Source organism: Neopelma chrysocephalum, unplaced genomic scaffold, assembly GCF_003984885.1.
Source record: "Neopelma chrysocephalum unplaced genomic scaffold, ASM398488v2 Primary Assembly neopelma1_72, whole genome shotgun sequence".
Taxonomy (NCBI): Eukaryota; Metazoa; Chordata; class Aves; order Passeriformes; family Pipridae; genus Neopelma; species Neopelma chrysocephalum.
Window position 1 is genome coordinate 2,562,773 of NW_020897732.1, and position 18,867 is coordinate 2,581,639.

Below are 18,867 nucleotides of genomic sequence, written 5' to 3' on the forward strand. Positions count from 1 at the left end.
GATTAATTTACCTCTAATCTACTCTTTATCTCTTTTGCTGGACAGAAATAGAAAGGAAGAAGATCATGAGATTCAGCTGTTGCTGAAACATGACTCAGCTCCTGATTCCATCCCTCCTCGCTTTAAGAGCACTGGTTTCCTCTCTCACGCAGATTGCTTGGACTATTTCTTCCCCTAATTTTTTTTCCCCAACTGGATAACAATTTCAGAAAGAAGAACTGGTGGATAACATCTGAATTCTGCAGATAGATGTGCAAGGAGCAGCTGTTCCCATGTGTGCAAGAAACAAATGACACAGGCATCTCATATATCAAATGGTACCATATATCATACCATATATCAAATCAGTCATTCCCAGATACTGCAGGTAGTACCTGGAGGTCAAGCTACAATACTGTTGGTTGAGTTGAGCCTATCCACCATCTGTCTTCCTCTAGCTGAAGTCTAGTAACAAAAGAGGGTGTAAAATTCTACCAATAGTTCTATTTCAGGTCCATTATTCTGTGTTTCTAGAGTACTATTTATAACTTAGCCTAATCCTGAAGTTGGAAAATGAAACAGTATGAAGTGACAAAAAAATGCAATGAAAAACCTCACAACAAAGCAAGGTATTCTGTGAATCTCATACACTGAAGATGAAAGAAAAGGAAAAGAAAAAAACCACCAATAGAGAATATAGCTTTTAAGTCAGTATCTTTGCTCAAGACCCACAAATTTGCACCCACAACACCTCTGAGGATTCACTTCTAAAACCTTGATGGGTCACAGTACTGACAGCACAAACCTATAGCATGATCAGAAACAGAGCCAGGTGTCTCATAACCCAGAAAAGGTTTGTTCTAGGAATAGGTTACAAAATAAACGTTCCAGCTGCGATGTGGAGGGGAACCCATCTGTCTGTCACAAATGTATCATTTTGTATCTTTCTTGCTAGTCAAATACTTGCTGCTGTGTTTAAGAATTCGAAAAAAGAGTGGGTTTAGTGCTTTATCTTACTGTTAGACAGACTCCCGTTGTGCAGTCTGGAAAATATTACAAGTTTTCAGTTCTGTTCAACTCAGCAACAATAAGTCCAATAACAAGTCAAATCAACTATAAGTTAGAAACCACAGCAAACCTTTTTTAATTCCCAAATAATTATTTGGTACAGTAACTCTGACACTAAAGCACAGTTCATGTGACATCAGGGGATGTGCTGCTGCTTTAGCCTAAAGTCCTTGGCATTCTAAAGTTAGACAACATTTTTAGTCCTCTTACTTAGAACTGACATGTCTAGAGAGCTCTGAATTCATATGATCTGCAAGATACCTTAAATAAATTTGTAAGAGAAAATATTATAAAGACCATCTAAATTTTGGGGTTTTTTTACTGTATTGTAAGGGACTTGGCCAGACCTTGCCCAGTGCAGTGTCTTGAATCCCTGTAAAGGAATAACAGAGAAAATATACTTTTAACATGATGTCCTAAAACCTCTATACTTATAATATGTAGCTAGAGAATATATGGTGCTTTATTTAAAAAATTTCTTCAGCAACTATTATTCTGCAAAAGTTCCAATTTACATATCTCCTAAAGTCAGCATTTTTATGAAGTGGAACTGGCCCAAAATCTTTTTCCAAAGCTCCATATTGTCAATCTTCACTTCTGTGTTCTCTTACAAAAATTATTGCCATTGATTTGTTTTCATGTCCTGCACCCTCATCCCTCATCCCTCATGCCAAAAACAATGCCACAAACCTCAGTGAAACTGAGACAAGAGACCCCATCACAAAATAAGTGAGAATGAGAAACATATTGCTCTGATTTTCTGATCACTGAGGAATTTTTCCTCCTCTCTTATGGGCTGGGAAGGGGGTTAAAGTTTTAACAGAAAAGATTTTACACAAGTTACTTTACAAATTATTTATATTCTGCATGTTTGCAATAATAATGGATTTAGAGTAACAGTTTTTCGGAAAGCTGCTAAGTGGCATCAAAATACAGCAGCAGCAAAAGTAAAGCTGAACCTCTGCCTTTTTTCAAAGGCACAGATAATACTTAGAGGCTATGTAAGACATAAAAATCCTTTCTTTATCACAGTCTGTTGTCTTTTTTCTAAAAGTAAGATGAAACTGCTAGATGAAAATATTTTGCTTAAGGGGGAAAAAAGTTGGGGTTTTCCAATAAAAATATTATGGTCTCTCTGGGAAATCTGGAAAGGCACCAAGAGTATCCTGCTGTTCAGCCCCCTACTCCATCTGATGCTTTAACAGTTCCAGATGGCCTTTACTACAGGATGACCTCCCCTCTATTCTTTTATTATGACCTTTGGGTCACAAATTATCTATAGGATGCTGCTGTCATTCTGTAAGACACTGCAGTACTCTTTCATCTAAAGAATAAAGATGCTTAACATTAAAACTCATCTTTGTTAGGGTGACCTTCCAATGATGATCAAACCAGACAGTTATTCCAATCAATGTCATTGCTGCAGAAAATATGTTTCATTTTTTGCAACACTGACATTAAGAAACCAAGGCGTGGTTTTTAAATCAAATCACTTTTGCAATTCTACTCGGCTAGAGAGAGCCTGTTATACTCATTTAAAATACCCAAAATATTGCTGTAATGGTTTTGATGAGTTACATTGATTAGAAGGACATGGTAGGGGTTTTTTTGTAAGTTATTGATGTGATTTTCATGCAAACTTCATTGATAGGAGGTAATAATAAAACTTTATGTAGGTTTTATTAATTATTTGTCTTTATTATCATTAACAGAACACACTGAACTTACACAGGAAAATATAATAAATAGTCCCAATGTACTAAATAAAGTAATAAGGTTAATTTCTTTCCTGCTGTCAGTAAATTCATGTTAGCAGTCTCTCGTCAGCTTGACATCAATTAATGATTTTAATTCCAGACTCTTGTCACAGTACTCACCACCCTTTTGTCTAATTAAAATGGATGATGCATGATGAAGGGAAAACACAAGACTTCTGTTCTTGTTGTAACATTTCTATTCATTAGTATACTTTTACAACAAAGGGCTTGTGGCTTTAATGGTACTAGAGAAGGATGAAGAGAAGTTCATTATATGCTGGAGATAAAGACCCATATACCCTTAGGAAAATACAATACAGGAAGCATTTTATGGAATAACTGAATCCTTTGGGGGGGGAGGGGCAATCAGTGTTATTTTAGCTACTAATGAACAGACAGAATGTTTCCCTCTAAATTTAGGAAAAACAATATGCGAACGACACCCACTGAAATCACAGCCTTGTTTACATTCACACAAACAAGTGCTGTCAGCCTATTGATTGATCTCCAAAAGTAGCAGCAAATCTGACAATACAGACACAGCCGCCTGATCCGCCTCCCCCAGGGCAGCGCCTCTGCGGGACCAAGGTGCGCGGTGTCCCCGCCGGCAGCCGCCGCAGCAGCATCGCCTCCTCCCGCGGCCGCCAAAAGCAACTCCCACGTCCCGCTTGTGGAGGTGTCCCCAGGTGATAGCCCGGCACCGGTCACTGCCGGGCCGAGCCGAGCCGAGCAAAGGCGAGCCCAGCCGGGCCGGGCCGGGCCGGGCGGCAGCGCCGAGCCCGCAGCTCCCCCTCCCGGCCCCGCGCCGCTCCCGAGGCACCAACCAGGCCAGAGAACCGGGGAACTGAACAGCGGAACTATGTAAATGTAATTCCCTTTGTAACCCAAAGGAACAGAAGGTCATGTTTTCCAAAATAGAAAGGGGGAAACCAGCACAGCAGGAGGTTTCTGTTCCAGACGGTGACTACACATGCACCTTCCCAGCGCATCATTGCTCTGCCGTGTTAACTGTCCTCCAGCACGAATAGCAGAAGCTGTAATCGTACAGCTGCTTTTACAGAGCAGAGGAAACCCTCAGCTCCACAAGCCACCTTCTGACCACTCAATCATCTTCCCAGCATCTCTGGAGCCTCCGTTATAGCGCTTCTATCAGTACAGTACATTCTCTCCTTATCGCCTCAAGACTGATCCTCCCAATATGGGTGTTTAAGCACTTGATTTTCCATCCATTTCAGTGGAAGTTGAGGAATAATACAATACTAAGATTAAAACACTTCTATGGTAACCCAGAGATTTATAGAACATTGGCAAAGCTCTTAAAATAGTGTATTAACCAGAGAAAATATCCTGTAGACTTTCTTTCCAAGAGAAGGAAGTGCCTCTAGAGGTGGATTACAGCATATGCACTGTTCACCCACAGCTGGGATCACGAATTTTGAATCATGAGACTACATACAAATTGCAACTTTCATCTTTTGAGCATTATCCAGCAGTGAATCACACTGGATTCAGATGCGTTTCTTGAAAACTTCACAAAGAGGTATGTTTAGTTCATTCCTCTGTTATCTACTACCTGGGTACAAAGAGTAAAGTTGTTTGGGTTGGGGAGCACTTGCATTGCCAGAGGAAGTCAGTCCAAGGCTGAAGAGAACCAGTACGTATAGCCTTCCCATGTGTGTCAAGAACTGCACGTGCCTGAGCTAAAGAAGTGCAGAATACAGGCAAAGGTTTTGGATTTGCTGAAGATTTATTTTGTAATGAACACAGAGCTGCAGGGGAAAGAAAAGAGCAAAGAATAAAAAAAGCAAGGAAAAAAAAAGCACAAAACAACTACCAACAAAAAATGAAATTGAAGGAAAAATCCAAGGGTGAAAGAGGGAGAAACAAAGGTATCAGAACCTGTTGTTGGAGGGATGTCTCTCTCCAGCAAGGCCAGAACACAAAAGCAGTAGGTTTTCTGAACAGTTCTGTCTTCCCATCTCCTAAGAAAGAGACTACACTAAAGGGCTTTTAAGAACTCAGAAAACGTTTCAGGGCAATCAGGTTGCAGGATATCAATGGACACTCTGGTTACATATTGAGCAAAGTCTACCCTGGAGGCCCTCAAAGACCAGATGTAGACAGTTTCTATATTGGAAAGGTCTGTGGGCTTCCAGAGGTTTAGATCCAGAAGCACAGCAGAAGGTGACCATTCATACAAACTAATTCCTCTTGGTTATTGATAAAAGTTTCAAAATCTGGTTTTAAGTCTATCCTACATAGCAAAGCCTGTGTAAAACTATAAGTAGTTAGAAGCATCTCTGAAAGCTCAAGATATTCCACTTATCTCCAATCTGTAAAATCCAAGAGATTTTAGGAAGATGTGCAAACCACAGGTCCGTCACGGGACTCTGGAATTCATAGAAGACCTTCTATAACAAAACCACGAAGAGCCCAGGGCTAATTGAAGTCAAGTCTTATTCAGCTTCCTCAAAACTCTGCAGTATAGATTCCTTCTTAGGAGACACAAGGCCAAGCTCAGAAAACCTATTGCTTATTTTTGCCTTGAGGTTTTGATTGGTGCCACTGCGGGGGAGAAGCACACTTTCCAAGAGCAGAGCCCAGCTGGATTTTCAGATCAGTGCTTGGCAGACACTTAAAGATGTTGCAAGGAGACTTGTCTTTCCAGAGTAAACCAGCGTTAAAGCACAGTGACACAGGGCAATGTCCTATGGCCTTGGATGAACTGTTATTCCAATATTTGGAGAATTTAAAAATAGTGAGCATTTTACATCATTTTTGGTAAGACTGGTGGGTGGTCTCCTCAGATGACACCCCTAACTGTTCCAGTATTCATTTTTCATTGAAAGCTGCCTGTATTTTCAACTAGATAACTTAATTTTCTGATCAAAATTACTTCAAGATTGTCAGTGAACCATATACAGCTTAAGAGATACACAGCTTAAGAAATATGCTCCTTAATCACAGAATCAATAAAATATTATTAATAATATGTTTATAGAAGGCCATTTTATTAATTTTAATCATGGTAAATTGAAGAGCATTAGTTTTCTTATTTGTCTCATAATACACATGAACACTGCTTTTAAGGTTTTAAAGAAAATACTATTGTAAGCACAATACTATTAAAATTATCAAGTCAAGGCATAATAATTCCATAAAATTGTGGGCATGATTGATTTTTTAATGGGCTGTTCACTTGTTCTCTGACCCCCCTAAGGATTTTTGCTCCTAGCCTCTCATACATAGTAAATTCATTAAATCCAACCTATTTCCCCAAAGTATTGCATCATTTTAGAGGTATATAGTATCAAAATAGAACAAGTGAATTGTACTGCTAAAAAAATTGAGGGGAAAAAAACCCACAGAAAACAAAGTTAAAATAGCAGCCATGATGAGCCAACACTGACAGTAATATTTTACTCCGTCTCCTAGTAAGCATTTTGAGCGATTGTTCAGTTAATTTGCAAAAGTACTCTTCATTAACAGCATGTATCTAACATCATAATTTTACAGGATCAAAAGGAAACTCTCTGCAATCTAACTGCAAAAACATTTAGTCTCTATGGACCAAATCAACATCTGAATTTTTCAGAAACATAAGGAAGCACCTCACACATTTGGTTGCTATTTTATTATCTTTTATTAGTTGTACATGCCACTACCCCAAAGAAGTTGCATTCTCTTATAACACAAAGGAAAGCAAATATACAGGGAGAGAGAGTAATGGGAGGAGGAGGACCCATGTTACAGTAATATCAAGCTGTTATGAAGTTCTGGCACATGCATTTTCTGCAGTTTCAGTGAACACTTAAAATTGTTTTTATAACAAACGAGGAGTGAGATTGTAGGAAAGATTCAAATTGGTTAGCATAACGATGGACAGGGATTAGGAATTTGCTCCATGCATTGAGGGCTATACAAATAATTTCATAATTCTACCTTGGTACCCAGCGTGACTATTGCAACCTCTCTTATATCATCACATGGACAGTCTATACTCTCACCATTCTTACGGAGAGAGACAGAGAGACACAGAGAGACAAAGAAAGAGAATGAAGAGAGAGAAAACGTTACTAACTTACATGTAAAGTCCTTCTTCTTTGATTAAACATATATGGCTAATTTTCTGGGGACCTAATGTTACTAAGAAACCCTCCAAGCAGGGCCAGCAGGGTGTATGAACCAGGGAACAGGGCAGCGTGTGTGTGGCCAGCTGTCCTCCTGCCCTGAGCTGGCTGGAGCAACAGAGGCAGCTTTCATGGCTCTGCACCTCTTGCAGGATTTTATCCACCAAGTGGCTCCTCTACCCATGAGTAAAGGGAAGTGGGCTGCACAATCACCTTCATATCCAAAGTCACTTATTTCCTTCAATTCCAGTCTTCCCCTTTAGCATTTAATCTGAAAGCACTTTAGTTTTGAAAACAGGAATAGATTTAATGACCCCGCCTCACTTTTGTTAAAAAAGAGAAAATAAAAACCCATCAGACAAGTAAAAAACATCCAGGCACTGTAAGCCAGCCACCCTCTACAGTCAGAATGGATGGAGAAGGACATGAATAAATTTTTACATCAATTTATGCAAGTATATTTGCTAAAGAGTAAAAAAATTCCCATAATGTAATCTAAATGGATGGTCACAAATGATAAAGTTTCTGGAGTTCAACAAGTAAAACTAATGAATGCATATTCCTAGCCTGCCTTAACTGTCATGTAAATCACTCAACCTTAAAAGAACTGAAAGCAAACCATTTTAGGATTAACTGAGGAGACTACACAGGAGTTACTGTGGCTCTGCTATTCCACTGAGCTGTTACTGATGAAGCCATCATTTATAACTTTTGCTCTTACCCACAGAAGACCAAGGTACATAGAGATGATGGTTAAAGGAACCATGACAACTAACTAGTGATACCTCCTGAACAAAGACAACAAAATTTCCCTTCAGAGTTTCTGCATCGATTCTAAATTTATGGCTGAGCTATAGTATGATTTTTAGATAAATAATTCTAATTCATAGTTCACTTTCACTGCTAACTGTGTCTGAATCTATTTACCATTTAGCAATCAAATTTTATAAAGTTTCTCTCCTTATTGAAGTGATGCTACTCAAAGAGGTTGTCTCTCCACACACATCCCCGAATACTAAAAAATATATAACCTAAGCTTTCCAAGATTTTGACTAAATTGGTTTAAGAGACACCAGAGTCTGGGACCCAAATATCTAGGATTACAAGAGACAGGATGAAAAGTAGATTGGAAATACTGAGAAGAGCATATGACATTTATAATATATAGGGTCTTTTATGTTAAGGAAAAATAGATGTACTCACCACTCATTTTTAACATTAGCAGTTTAATATACATATCATTCCATAAACAGACTGCATGGCACATAAATAGACTGAACTCCAGTGACAAATATACTGGTAAATATAATTTTTAGTTTTTTCCTAAATTTATCAATGAAAAAACTAGATATGCAAGACTTTGAAAAAAAATACAAAACAGACTTCATTCTATATAAATATTTGTTTTCTGAAAATGTCAATAAAATCAGTTATAGAATATATAGAGACAACATTTCATTTTATTACTTCAGTCTCCTCAGTAAAGAAGGGAGCTCTGGGTCTATAAAAGATGCTTAACACAGCCAAAGGAGCTGTTGATACTAATGTCCAAAATAAATCCAGCTTTGTCTTGTTATTTAAAGTAGATAAACATATCAACATGTGGGAAATTTCATCAATGAAAATTGAACTTCAGTTATTTAATTTAAAAGACAAACTCTCTCTATCAAGGTTTAAGCAAATACTGAAGTCTACCTCTCCTGTTCTTGCTTCATTCGTATTCTCTCCTCTTCTGAAGTAAGAGCTTCCTGCACTTTTATTTTACCAGTTTTCTCACTCTTGTCATCTTTGCGATGTTTGCCAAACCTGTTAATAACACACAAAAAAAGAATCTAACTTGTGAAATGAACAAAACTGTATTTTCCTTTTCCTATGACAAAGAGAGTACTCCAAGAAGGACTGTTTGGAAACCAGGAAGAGAAAGTGCAAAGACCTCAGAATCTCAATTTTTATTATTTTCAGACTGCTTCTAGTTTTTTTTGCGTAAGTTTTTTTGAATTTGATTTTTATTTCACTCCCCTTAAAAGTTTACATAATTCCTCATTAAAGAACAGAACAATCAGAAAAAATAATAATTGGACCACGTTCTTCTTTCATGCCAGGATTTTGGGGTTGCTATTCTTAAATACACAGTCAAACAATGTTTTAGAACACTACCTCTGCCAAAGAATGCAACTCAGGTTCACACTAAGCAAAGGCTTCCACATATGGACCTTGAGAGACACGGAGCTGTACGTCTGACAACTGCCCAGAGCTCAGTCCTACCCTCTGCACCTGCCCGGCAAGGGCAGTTTCACTCACAGTGGACACCATTCAAGAATGTAAATTTATTTTTTTTTTCAGCACCAAGGTTTTTTTAAACTTTATTGCTCGTGACTGTTTTCCCCCCAGGGTGTTCCAGAGCCGGGAGGGTGAGGGGAGGGATGGAGCTGGCTGGGCTGTCCCAGACAGTTCGGGGTGCTGCCAACCCGGGGTTTGACCTCTTCACGTCTCCTCTCCCCTCTACCGGCTACATTTCAAGTATTTTAGATTTCTTCCATATTTGCACATTCCACTGGTTTTTTTAAACTTTCAAGGAGAGAAGAATTTGGCATTTGAGATACTCAGTTATTATTAGGACAAAATTACGCATATTTCTTAAGACACTTCTGACCTATTCTGAAAGAAATGACTTTTGTATAGACAGAACCAAACAAACACTTAAATATAACCTTTAAATAGATCTAAATCTTAGATGAAATATTTCTATTTAAGGTAGAAAGGCTAACACATATCTATTAAACAGTATTTTATTATATATACCAATTAAATGTGGCATCATTTATCACACTAAAAGCAGCAAGAATTTTACTTTTTTTAAACCAAATGCTCATCTGAGAGCTGACTGACACTGTGGCACTTCATACTCAGGTTCACAACAAAAGTGAAATAAAAGCACTGAGACATGCAATGAAACATGTCCAGCAATAGTGCAGACAGGACATCCCAAACGCTCACAAACAGTGAAATAAACCACAGAGTTCTTAAAACTTTCTTCTGACCTGTTAAAGTAACCTCTTTAAAATATTTAGAATCCAGCAGGCATTTAAAATATAATATTTTCCCATTTGTTCCTTTTGATTCTAGTACAAAGTCATTGTGTGGGTTGAAGACACATCACACAGCAGTCCTGCAGAATGATTAACTTCTGGTCATTAAGTTGAGAGATAATATTTATGCTGGGTAATCATGTTTATGGCTCTTAGGGCAGCTCTTTAAAAACACAACAACACAATAATAAAGTATAGGAGCATGTACACAAACTTTAAAGTGTGTGCCTGTTCTCCACAGCTCCCAGATTTCTCATTTCCAAAGTAATTCAGGCACCTGAAAACTAAAACTGTTCATTAATAACCACCCGAAAAGGGATAGGCAGAGGACATGATACGGCTAAGAAATACAAATACGACACAGAGGTAAAGTCTCTGATTTTATATCTCTTATATGTAAAACTGACATATTTAAATTCAGTCATTCAAAACACCAACGTGTATCTTTTAAAACATCCACTTGTTTATTAGAGAGTAGTCAAAACCATTATACAAAACATTTACATATATGACACAAGAAATTTAAATCAAGTTCTGGATGTTGTACACCAGAGAATGGTTAATTTAAAATAGCCCTAAAACCTCTAGCCAAGAGAGGAGTTTTGGCAGAAAAACAGTGGAACTGAGCCATTTCACCCTGATAGACAGACAGTGCCTGAGGTGGCAGCACAGGTCTGACTAACAGAACATACAGAATTGTGAGGAGACAAGCAACATATGTGTGACTGTAGCACAGCATCTCTGAGATGCCCACATTGGCTTCTGTCTCCTGTCCTTCCTCAACCCATTCAAAATGTTAGGCAAAGCAATTGAATCACATTCTGGAGTACCCAGTTTATTTTTGAAAAAGAACTAGTGGTTTCAAAAAAAAAGGGAGGGAAATTGCATTAGCTAGTGGCCATTAGGTTTTGGCAGCAAAACAGAATTTCTGCCACCATAAATCAATTCATTGCAAGTATGAACAGATATATACTGAAATCAATACCTTATTAGAAAAATAAAGTACACAGGAAATTTCTAATAATCCTCGTAAGCAATCTAGTAAATGTATGGTCAGGATGCATGACTGTGGGAAGAGCATTTCTAATGTTAACAGGTAATCCAAAACTAGCAAAATTCAATGGTTTGAGTTTCCAGATTCAATCACCCAAGTCCAGAGCACACTGCACTCATGCTGCGTTCCCACAGAGGCAGAGGTAGGTATCACACATGCAGCAACTCAGAGCAGCACGAGGGTTCAGTTTGCTTTGACTCATGAGCAAGGTGTGGCAACAACCCTTCTTCTCTTTCAGGGTTTTCTTTCTGGGAAAGAATGTTTCTTCTGCCCTCGGGGACCGTTCTGACAAAGTCTCTGGAAGGCATCTCTGGTCTTTCCCAGGCATTTCAAAGGGTGGCCATATTGTTTCCACTCTGACCGGAGACTTTCCAGTGCCCGTCTCTGACAAGCTCTGTGGTCATCCCAGCCTAGCAGAGTATGAACCACGGTGGTCTTGCAAAGTTGCCTTCTCTGGATTTTGTCACCCGCAGAAGTGATATATCTGCCATAATCACCACTGCCTGTAACAAGTTCAGCAACATTAAGTGCAGTGTCCCTACGCTAGAACCCAGAATAACAAATGCCATCCTCCCCCCTCCCTGACTGTGGCTTTGCGTTTTTAGCACAATTGTTAATTGTGGATTAACAATCTCGAAGCATCACTAAGATGCTGAGATAGCATCTCAAGAAGATGCTGAGAGAGCCACCAAGCACTTGAGAAAGGTGTTGAAAAGAACTGTGATGGAGATACATTTGTACACACTCCCCACCTCCTTTTTTTCCGTAGGAGCAGTCAACACTCCCCACTCCAAACATCATTCAAAGTCTTTGGCAAGATTACTCTTGCTAGCAATTAAGTGTGTTTGCTATTTACTTCTATTAAAAGTGTTTGCTCCATGAAGTGTGATTTATAGTCATAATGAAACCCACAGCCCAAATCAGCATCCTCTCCACCAAATTTATAACAGACATTTATAAATTATTTAACAGTCATATTCAAGCTAAGTTTAACTACAGAAAAGCAACATCCAGCAATGCTAAGGCACACCATTAAAGCTAGCTGTTAACACTCCATCAACTGTACTGTGGTGTGTCTACACTGGTGACAAGCTATTCAAAATCACTGGTCCTAATTTCCTCAGGTAGATGTTTCCTGCACTGATTCATGAATATTAAGCAAAACAAGACACTTAGAAATGAGACTATTCAGACCACTGAAATTCAAGAAGCCTATGCAACAGCCCTTCAAAACACCAAATGCACATCCCACAGGTACTATGTACTGTCTTCACAGCCAGTGGTAAAGCCCTTTTTGCTGCCGTCTGGTGGCCCTTGTTTAGTTGTGTGAGTCAAAAGAAGCAAAGTATGGGTCAGGTTCCCAGAATTACTCCCAGTATTTAAAACACCCCAAATTGAATGCACCAGCCCAATGAAAAGAACTGGCTTACCTATGAAAAAGTTTTACCTTCTTACAAGTGCAACTGGCATAGACCTGACTTGCCCTGTGAACATTAGTGTGTGTGACACCTTCTCCGCAATCCACCAGGCTTTGCGTCATTGTGAATCTTACCTCTTTACTGCTCAGGTACTCAAAGGGAAGGAAAGATGGAACTAGAATGTATGTCCGGTACATGACCCACGGCAATTTTGGAACCTTACTGCTTCCAGTATTATTCCTTCCCTAATCCATACATTGAATGGCCTGGCACACCCGCATAATAAGTTTCCCCACTGAAGTGACTGTTCACTTCCTGATAACAACCTAAGGCTGTTACTCCCAAAGAGCAATCGTTAATGATATCTCCCTTGTAAAATAGCAATCACCATCCATTTGTCCTATGCCAGAGAAATTCTAGACTTTTGCAAGGCCTTGAGGATACAGCCAAGTGCTGTGAACCCAGCCCTTGCTGCTCCCTCCCCAGACGCAGGAGCTGTTCTCTGCTGCGTGCAGCTGGGTAGCGAGTGCCTGAAGCACCTGGTGATTGTCAGGCACTTGACTGAACCTGAGATGGTCTCATTCTCATCGCTGTGAGGCTGGCTGCTGGGATACTTGTTGCAATTCTTACAAATGCAAATGAAATGACAACTTGTCTTCTGATATAGAAATGAAAACTCCACCACTCAGCATCTGTGCACAGCAATGTTCCTTGCATTACTGAAAAGGAGGACAGTGCTTAGAAACAAAGGTAAAAACTACTGTTGGAATTAAAAACCAAAACCATGCAGAAAAGGAGCATCTGTGGCACTGATGTTCTGACAGTCCTGAGAATCTAATTCTAAGCTCCTGTCACTTGCTAAGTTCAGTGCCAACAATTTGACTGTGAGCTATAAAAGCCCTACCTAAATCAGTGCACAAGATACCAATGCACAGACACAAGCTACTACATAATGTGCAACCAAATTACATACACTACTGCCTCACAAAGTTGTCAAATAAATGATGAAAACAGTTCTGTTGCTAAAGCTTGAGCTGCACCAGCTACTGTGGAGCACTTGCAGCCACAGCAGCACAACACTGACCTGAGGCCACCGCTTTCTTCAATCTCAAATCTGAGAAGCAGAGCACAGAATATTATTACTGAGGGTGGAAAATAAAGGAAAAAAAAAAGGTGCACATTTTCCTCCAAATCCCAAGTAATAAAAAAATTACCCCTCTGTTCATAAACATATGCTCTCATAGACATAGCTTAATACTTCTTTGAGGACTCAAACTGTATGGTTACAGAATAATCTCTTTACAATAGTAACAACGTTTACCTCACGTAACAGCTAGTTTATTCAGTCGCTCTCTTATTTAAACCCTGTTATTAAAAGTATAGCTAAAAAGTAGTTTAATTTTATTTTGTAACTGTATAAGCAAAGGCTATAAGAAAAAAACTTCTATGACTAATTGAAATACAGGTTGTAAATTAAAAATACCCTGTCTGTCCAAGACTGTGAGAAATTGATAAAAGAGAGCAGCTGAAATCTTGTTCATTCTAATTGCCAAGATACTCCAGGGTTCTACTTAATTTATAGCTTCTTAATTCTCCTTTTACATTAAGGGCTAGAGAAAGTTTCAAGATAAGTGTAAATGCTCAAAGTCAGATCCACAGACTTAATCCTCAAATTCAGCCAACAATGGTAATCACAATTAAGTGAAGAAATTAAAAATTGTAAGAGGACTGTTTTTTAAAAGTATGATCTCCAGAATATAACGGCCAAGTCGCATCAGAGGAAAGGACCATCCTCAGACCTGTGATACTAGTTTATCACATTATTATTAATAAAAAGACAAGAACACAGACCTATATGCTGTAAGTTTGACCCTCAAATAGCAAATCCTATGAACTCTGGATAATCTAATCAAACTAAAATGAATACCCAAACCTCTCTGTCCATCCCTAGCTGGCTCACTTTCAGGCTTACTTACTTGAATGCCTGTCACCAACTAGGAGGTGACCTAATCCAAAGCCTATCACACAGAACAAGAGGTACTGACTAGGAATTGCCTTCAGTGGCTTTGGGCGAATGTATTACAGCAACTAAAAAGAGAAGACAGAACATTTAAAGAACAAGCTCAAGCTACAACATGATGTCATATATATAAAAAATGTGAAATGTATATAGAATACACATGTAGACATAAAGAACACATAAATGATTTTGCAAAAATAGACATAAATACAGACAGAACAAGTGAAGAAAGGAGGATGTATGAGTGGTAGCAAGAGAAATTTCAATTTACAAGGTATCTCAAAAATAGATTCATTTTAGAGGAATATACATCAGCATCCTTGATATAACAAAAATAATATACACATAATCTGCTAAATGGATTGTACCCTGATGCGTTACTGATGAGATCATTGTCGTCTGCCAAATTATCCACATATTTCATTAGAATAAAGAGCTATAGAAGAAACATGCATTAGTTGATTAATGAAAAAAATACAGAAAAATTGATTGAGACAGAAGTTCAGTAGCATTATGTTCCTTAATACAAAAAAGACCATCATTAAAAATTAACAAATGGTAAGTGTCTTGAGATATTCTGTCAGTGTTTTCTGTCTTCAAGGCATGCTCTTTTCCCCACAGCAGGAAACTATTCACATGCGCAGACACACATAACCTAACCCTACTCAAAGGATTTTGCAATGATTTCTGAAATCTCTTTCATCCTGCTGTATCAGCAAAATCATGAGATTCATATTGCAAAATATTATTGTGACACACAAAAACATTCTGTTGCTAAAAAAAAGATTAATAAGCATAAACAAGGACTTAACATAGCACATAAACAAAAATCACCCTGTGTAGTGATCACTTGATGGTTTACAAGCCTTCCTTTCCAAGCAAAATTGTGCAAGTGCTATTTTTAAAAATATGGTTGTAAGTGTAAATATTTACATATTTGCAATGGATTTCTTGAAATAGCCAGTTATCACATGTAATCAAATTAGTAGATCCTATTCTACTTGTTAAGAGGGAGTGGAATAACTGCTGACTCAGCAGCAGCGCTGTCCTGAGATGACACAGAAGTACTGATGTAGAGGTACCTTGATGTAGGAGCTTGTGGGCATAATTAAAACAGACATTTATAACTTCATTTTCCATGGGTTTCTTCGCCTATATTAAAACTGATAAAGCAGCAATCTTTCTCATGCAACATTCAGCACAAGACCCCTGCCCAGGAGGATTGCTGGAGAACTCTGTTGTCACAAACCAAGAAAAGTTCACTACAAAAGGTCATATATAACTCATGAAAATGAAGAATACCCTGAAAAGGTACACTTGTACCTCTTCAGAGCAATAAATTGCCTTCAAGCTCAGCCACAAACATAGAAATTCAAACCATTAGAACCCAAGTGGCTATCACTGCAAATTATCAGCCCTCTTTAGTGGCCACTTTGGGCCTGAATACTGTAAAGCACATGACTGTCTATGTTATATTCACACATTTTCTCCCAACAGCCTCTGCATCACCTTCCAAACATTAAAAAACATTTTTCAGCATCGTTCGAGTGGGGATTCTAGTTCATCTCACCAAACTAAGTCTATCAAAAACAACATCCAGGAGGGCACATACATCGCAACACTTCATGTACAACATCACCGGTAATTCCCACAACAACTTCCTGGAAAGAAGTGGAAACAACATATGCGATCAGTAACTGTTTCCAGCCAGTGAAGCTTAATCTGCCTGTCTTCATGAGTCAGTATCCCAACTTCATAGAAAATGGGTATGATGCCAAACCAAGAGACATGTCATGAGGTTTCATTCAATTATTTTCATAAACAGTTTTGATAACATTTCCTGAAAGGCATGACACAACAGGCAGACTATTATTCACACCAAGTCGCTCTCTTTTCACAACTTAAGCATTTGTAATATTTACTTCCAGCATAAAATGGTGGAACTTTTAAAAACAGATTTCTTTTACCGAAAGACCATCTGTTTGCAAATTTCTAAACCGAAGATAATCTTCTCGCATAGCTACTCATGATTGCCTAAAGCTAGTTGGAGCCATGGACAGCTCTAATAAATAGATAAATAAATCACAAAAAAAAAAAAAAAAAAAAAGAAAAGAAAAAAACTAACAACTAATTCAAACTACTGTGGTTTAAAAGCAGGCTGAGAAGGTCAAAGGAAGTATGGATAATTTTACAATGATAATATTGGAAAAACAGCGGGAAGACAGCAAACAGACAGGAGAGTCTTCTGTTGTGTGTCCAAATCTACTCAATAAGCAATACCACAATACATTAAAAGTTACCATAAATAACTCATTTTCATGGTGGTCAGCCAAAACCTGTTAAACTGTGGATTGTGGCATCCCTGAAGGAATCAGGAATAAAAAAAGAAAGCTTCTGCTTAGGCACAACTTTATTAACAATCAGCAATGATGGGAGCAACCACAAAAGCAGTACCTGACATTTTAATGGACAATTCATAATATTCTAAGCATTTTAAAGTTTGTGACCAAAACTCTTTAATGCTGTGTATGTATTCAAAAAAGAGAGTAGTTACTGACTTGCCCAAATCTTAAATTTGGTACACTAAGCATGTGATACTTGTCATTGAAGAAAGTAGCTCATACCTGTCATACAGCCAAGCTAAACCACTCTATCTATCTATCTAATCTTAATGGGCAACATATCCTTACATTACTGTGATTTAAATGCTCCTGTCCCACCTCTCAGACAGAATGTGCCCATCATTACTGCAGTGCCCTGTTCTAAAATGCAGTATTGGACAGTAAGATGTTAAACTGTAATTGAAAAACTGTAAATACAAACTGGAAAAGAAAATAAAGCCTCACTTACAAAGTAAAGAGCAAGCTCCTGAAAAAGTCTGAGTGAAGGCCTGCAGTATGTTAACTTGTCTTTCAAAGACTGCACCCCCAAAAGCCGACATACAAACCCTCTAGTTTGTAATACATAATACCATACAGAGGGATAACAAAAAATTCCCAAATTCTAAGCAGCAGCGGCAGCCACTACTAACAGGTGTCTGACAATCTAAAGTACAATGTAGTCCTTCTTCTATAATATAAGCAATTTCTCTGAGTCAAAGTAAAATGCTACATCCCAGTGCACTGGGTGCCATGTTCAGCCCACTGCCTCTCACTCACACTGTGCCAAACAGGTGACACCACCTTATACCCCAGCACTCCCCCCCGACAACTGCTGCCCTGTAACTATGCAGCAAGGTGGGCACACTTCTGTTGTTGCATTTGTCACACTCCACAGAGGACTTTAACAATTGTGGACCAATTTAGGTGCTAACAATATTACATCGTCTGCCTCTAATTACCAGTGTCCACTAAGAATGCTTAGAGAGAGTGTTTAAACCATGGCTACTCTTCAACACATTCTCTTCTCAACTGTACTTCTAATTCCTGCACTGTTCATTTTAATGCATTATTGTTTCCAAATACAATGCTTCAAAATTGCAAATTACGTCTGGCTCAAGGGCTGATTATGAGAAATCCTATCACTTCTGCCTCTGCGTGAATAACTCTGATAATAATGAGTGATTGATTGAGCTCCAAGAAGTCCAAATGATGAGAAGGGTCAATTTGAACATTTTTATTAGCTTCTTTTGTTAAATCTAACACTTTGCCAGGGCAGAGACAAATACTCCATCTGGTTACCATGATTTTATCCAGCCCTACAGAAGTATAATTTAGAAAATGGGTACTGTTCTAAAGGCAGACCTTATAAGAAATGCTAATGAAACATAAAAATCCACCCATTTTACTGGCCGTCAAGAGATGGCCAAAGTAAAAGAAAATAAAAAGAAAAAGTTACAAGGAAAATTTGCTGCAATATTTTCCTGGCAGAAAAGGAAAAAAAATCCCTCAGTAATATGAAGAGTCATCACAACTCCATTTTACAACCAAAATGTTCACTTGATACATATAAGGTATGGCCTGCCTTATGTAAACATGAGCTACAACATAAAAATCACTAAAAGTGCTTGCTAAGCACATGCAACAGCAGAGAAACGAGGACAGAAATGTAACACACAAGCTAGTTAGACCAGGAAATTGCAGTAACATTATTCCAACAACTTAAGTCTTGCAGTCTAGCAGATACTCTGTATAAAATCAGCAAAAGTTAACATAGACATATAAAACATTAATCAAACTAGTCACAGTTTATCTGGAAGCTTCCAAAGATTAAAATTTCCCTACAGGTCTCATTACTTAGAAATGTTAATAAGTCAGTCAGCACTTTTTCTGTCAATTACTAAAAATCTTTGTTGATACACATCTCCTAGAAAATAACCTCTATAGGGTAAATTAAACAGTAGGTGGTGTATC

The 18,867-nt window shown here is 38.3% G+C and overlaps 1 protein-coding gene across 15 annotated transcripts in view; it reads right to left on the bottom strand.

Moving 5' to 3' along the window:
* Positions 1–18,867, bottom strand: part of PARD3 (par-3 family cell polarity regulator) — a 459,681-nt gene that overhangs the window by 109,358 nt on the left and 331,456 nt on the right. For 11 of the 15 annotated variants that reach the window (XM_027686797.1, XM_027686795.1, XM_027686796.1 and 8 more), the window contains one exon: positions 8,630–8,740. The exons of 3 other annotated variants lie outside the window; for them this stretch is intronic. In XM_027686797.1, the coding sequence (XP_027542598.1) occupies positions 8,630–8,740 (111 nt within the window). Of the gene's footprint in view, positions 1–8,629; positions 8,741–8,777; positions 11,581–18,867 lie in introns of those variants that run through there. One more of the 15 variants, XM_027686806.1, reaches the window with a different exon arrangement.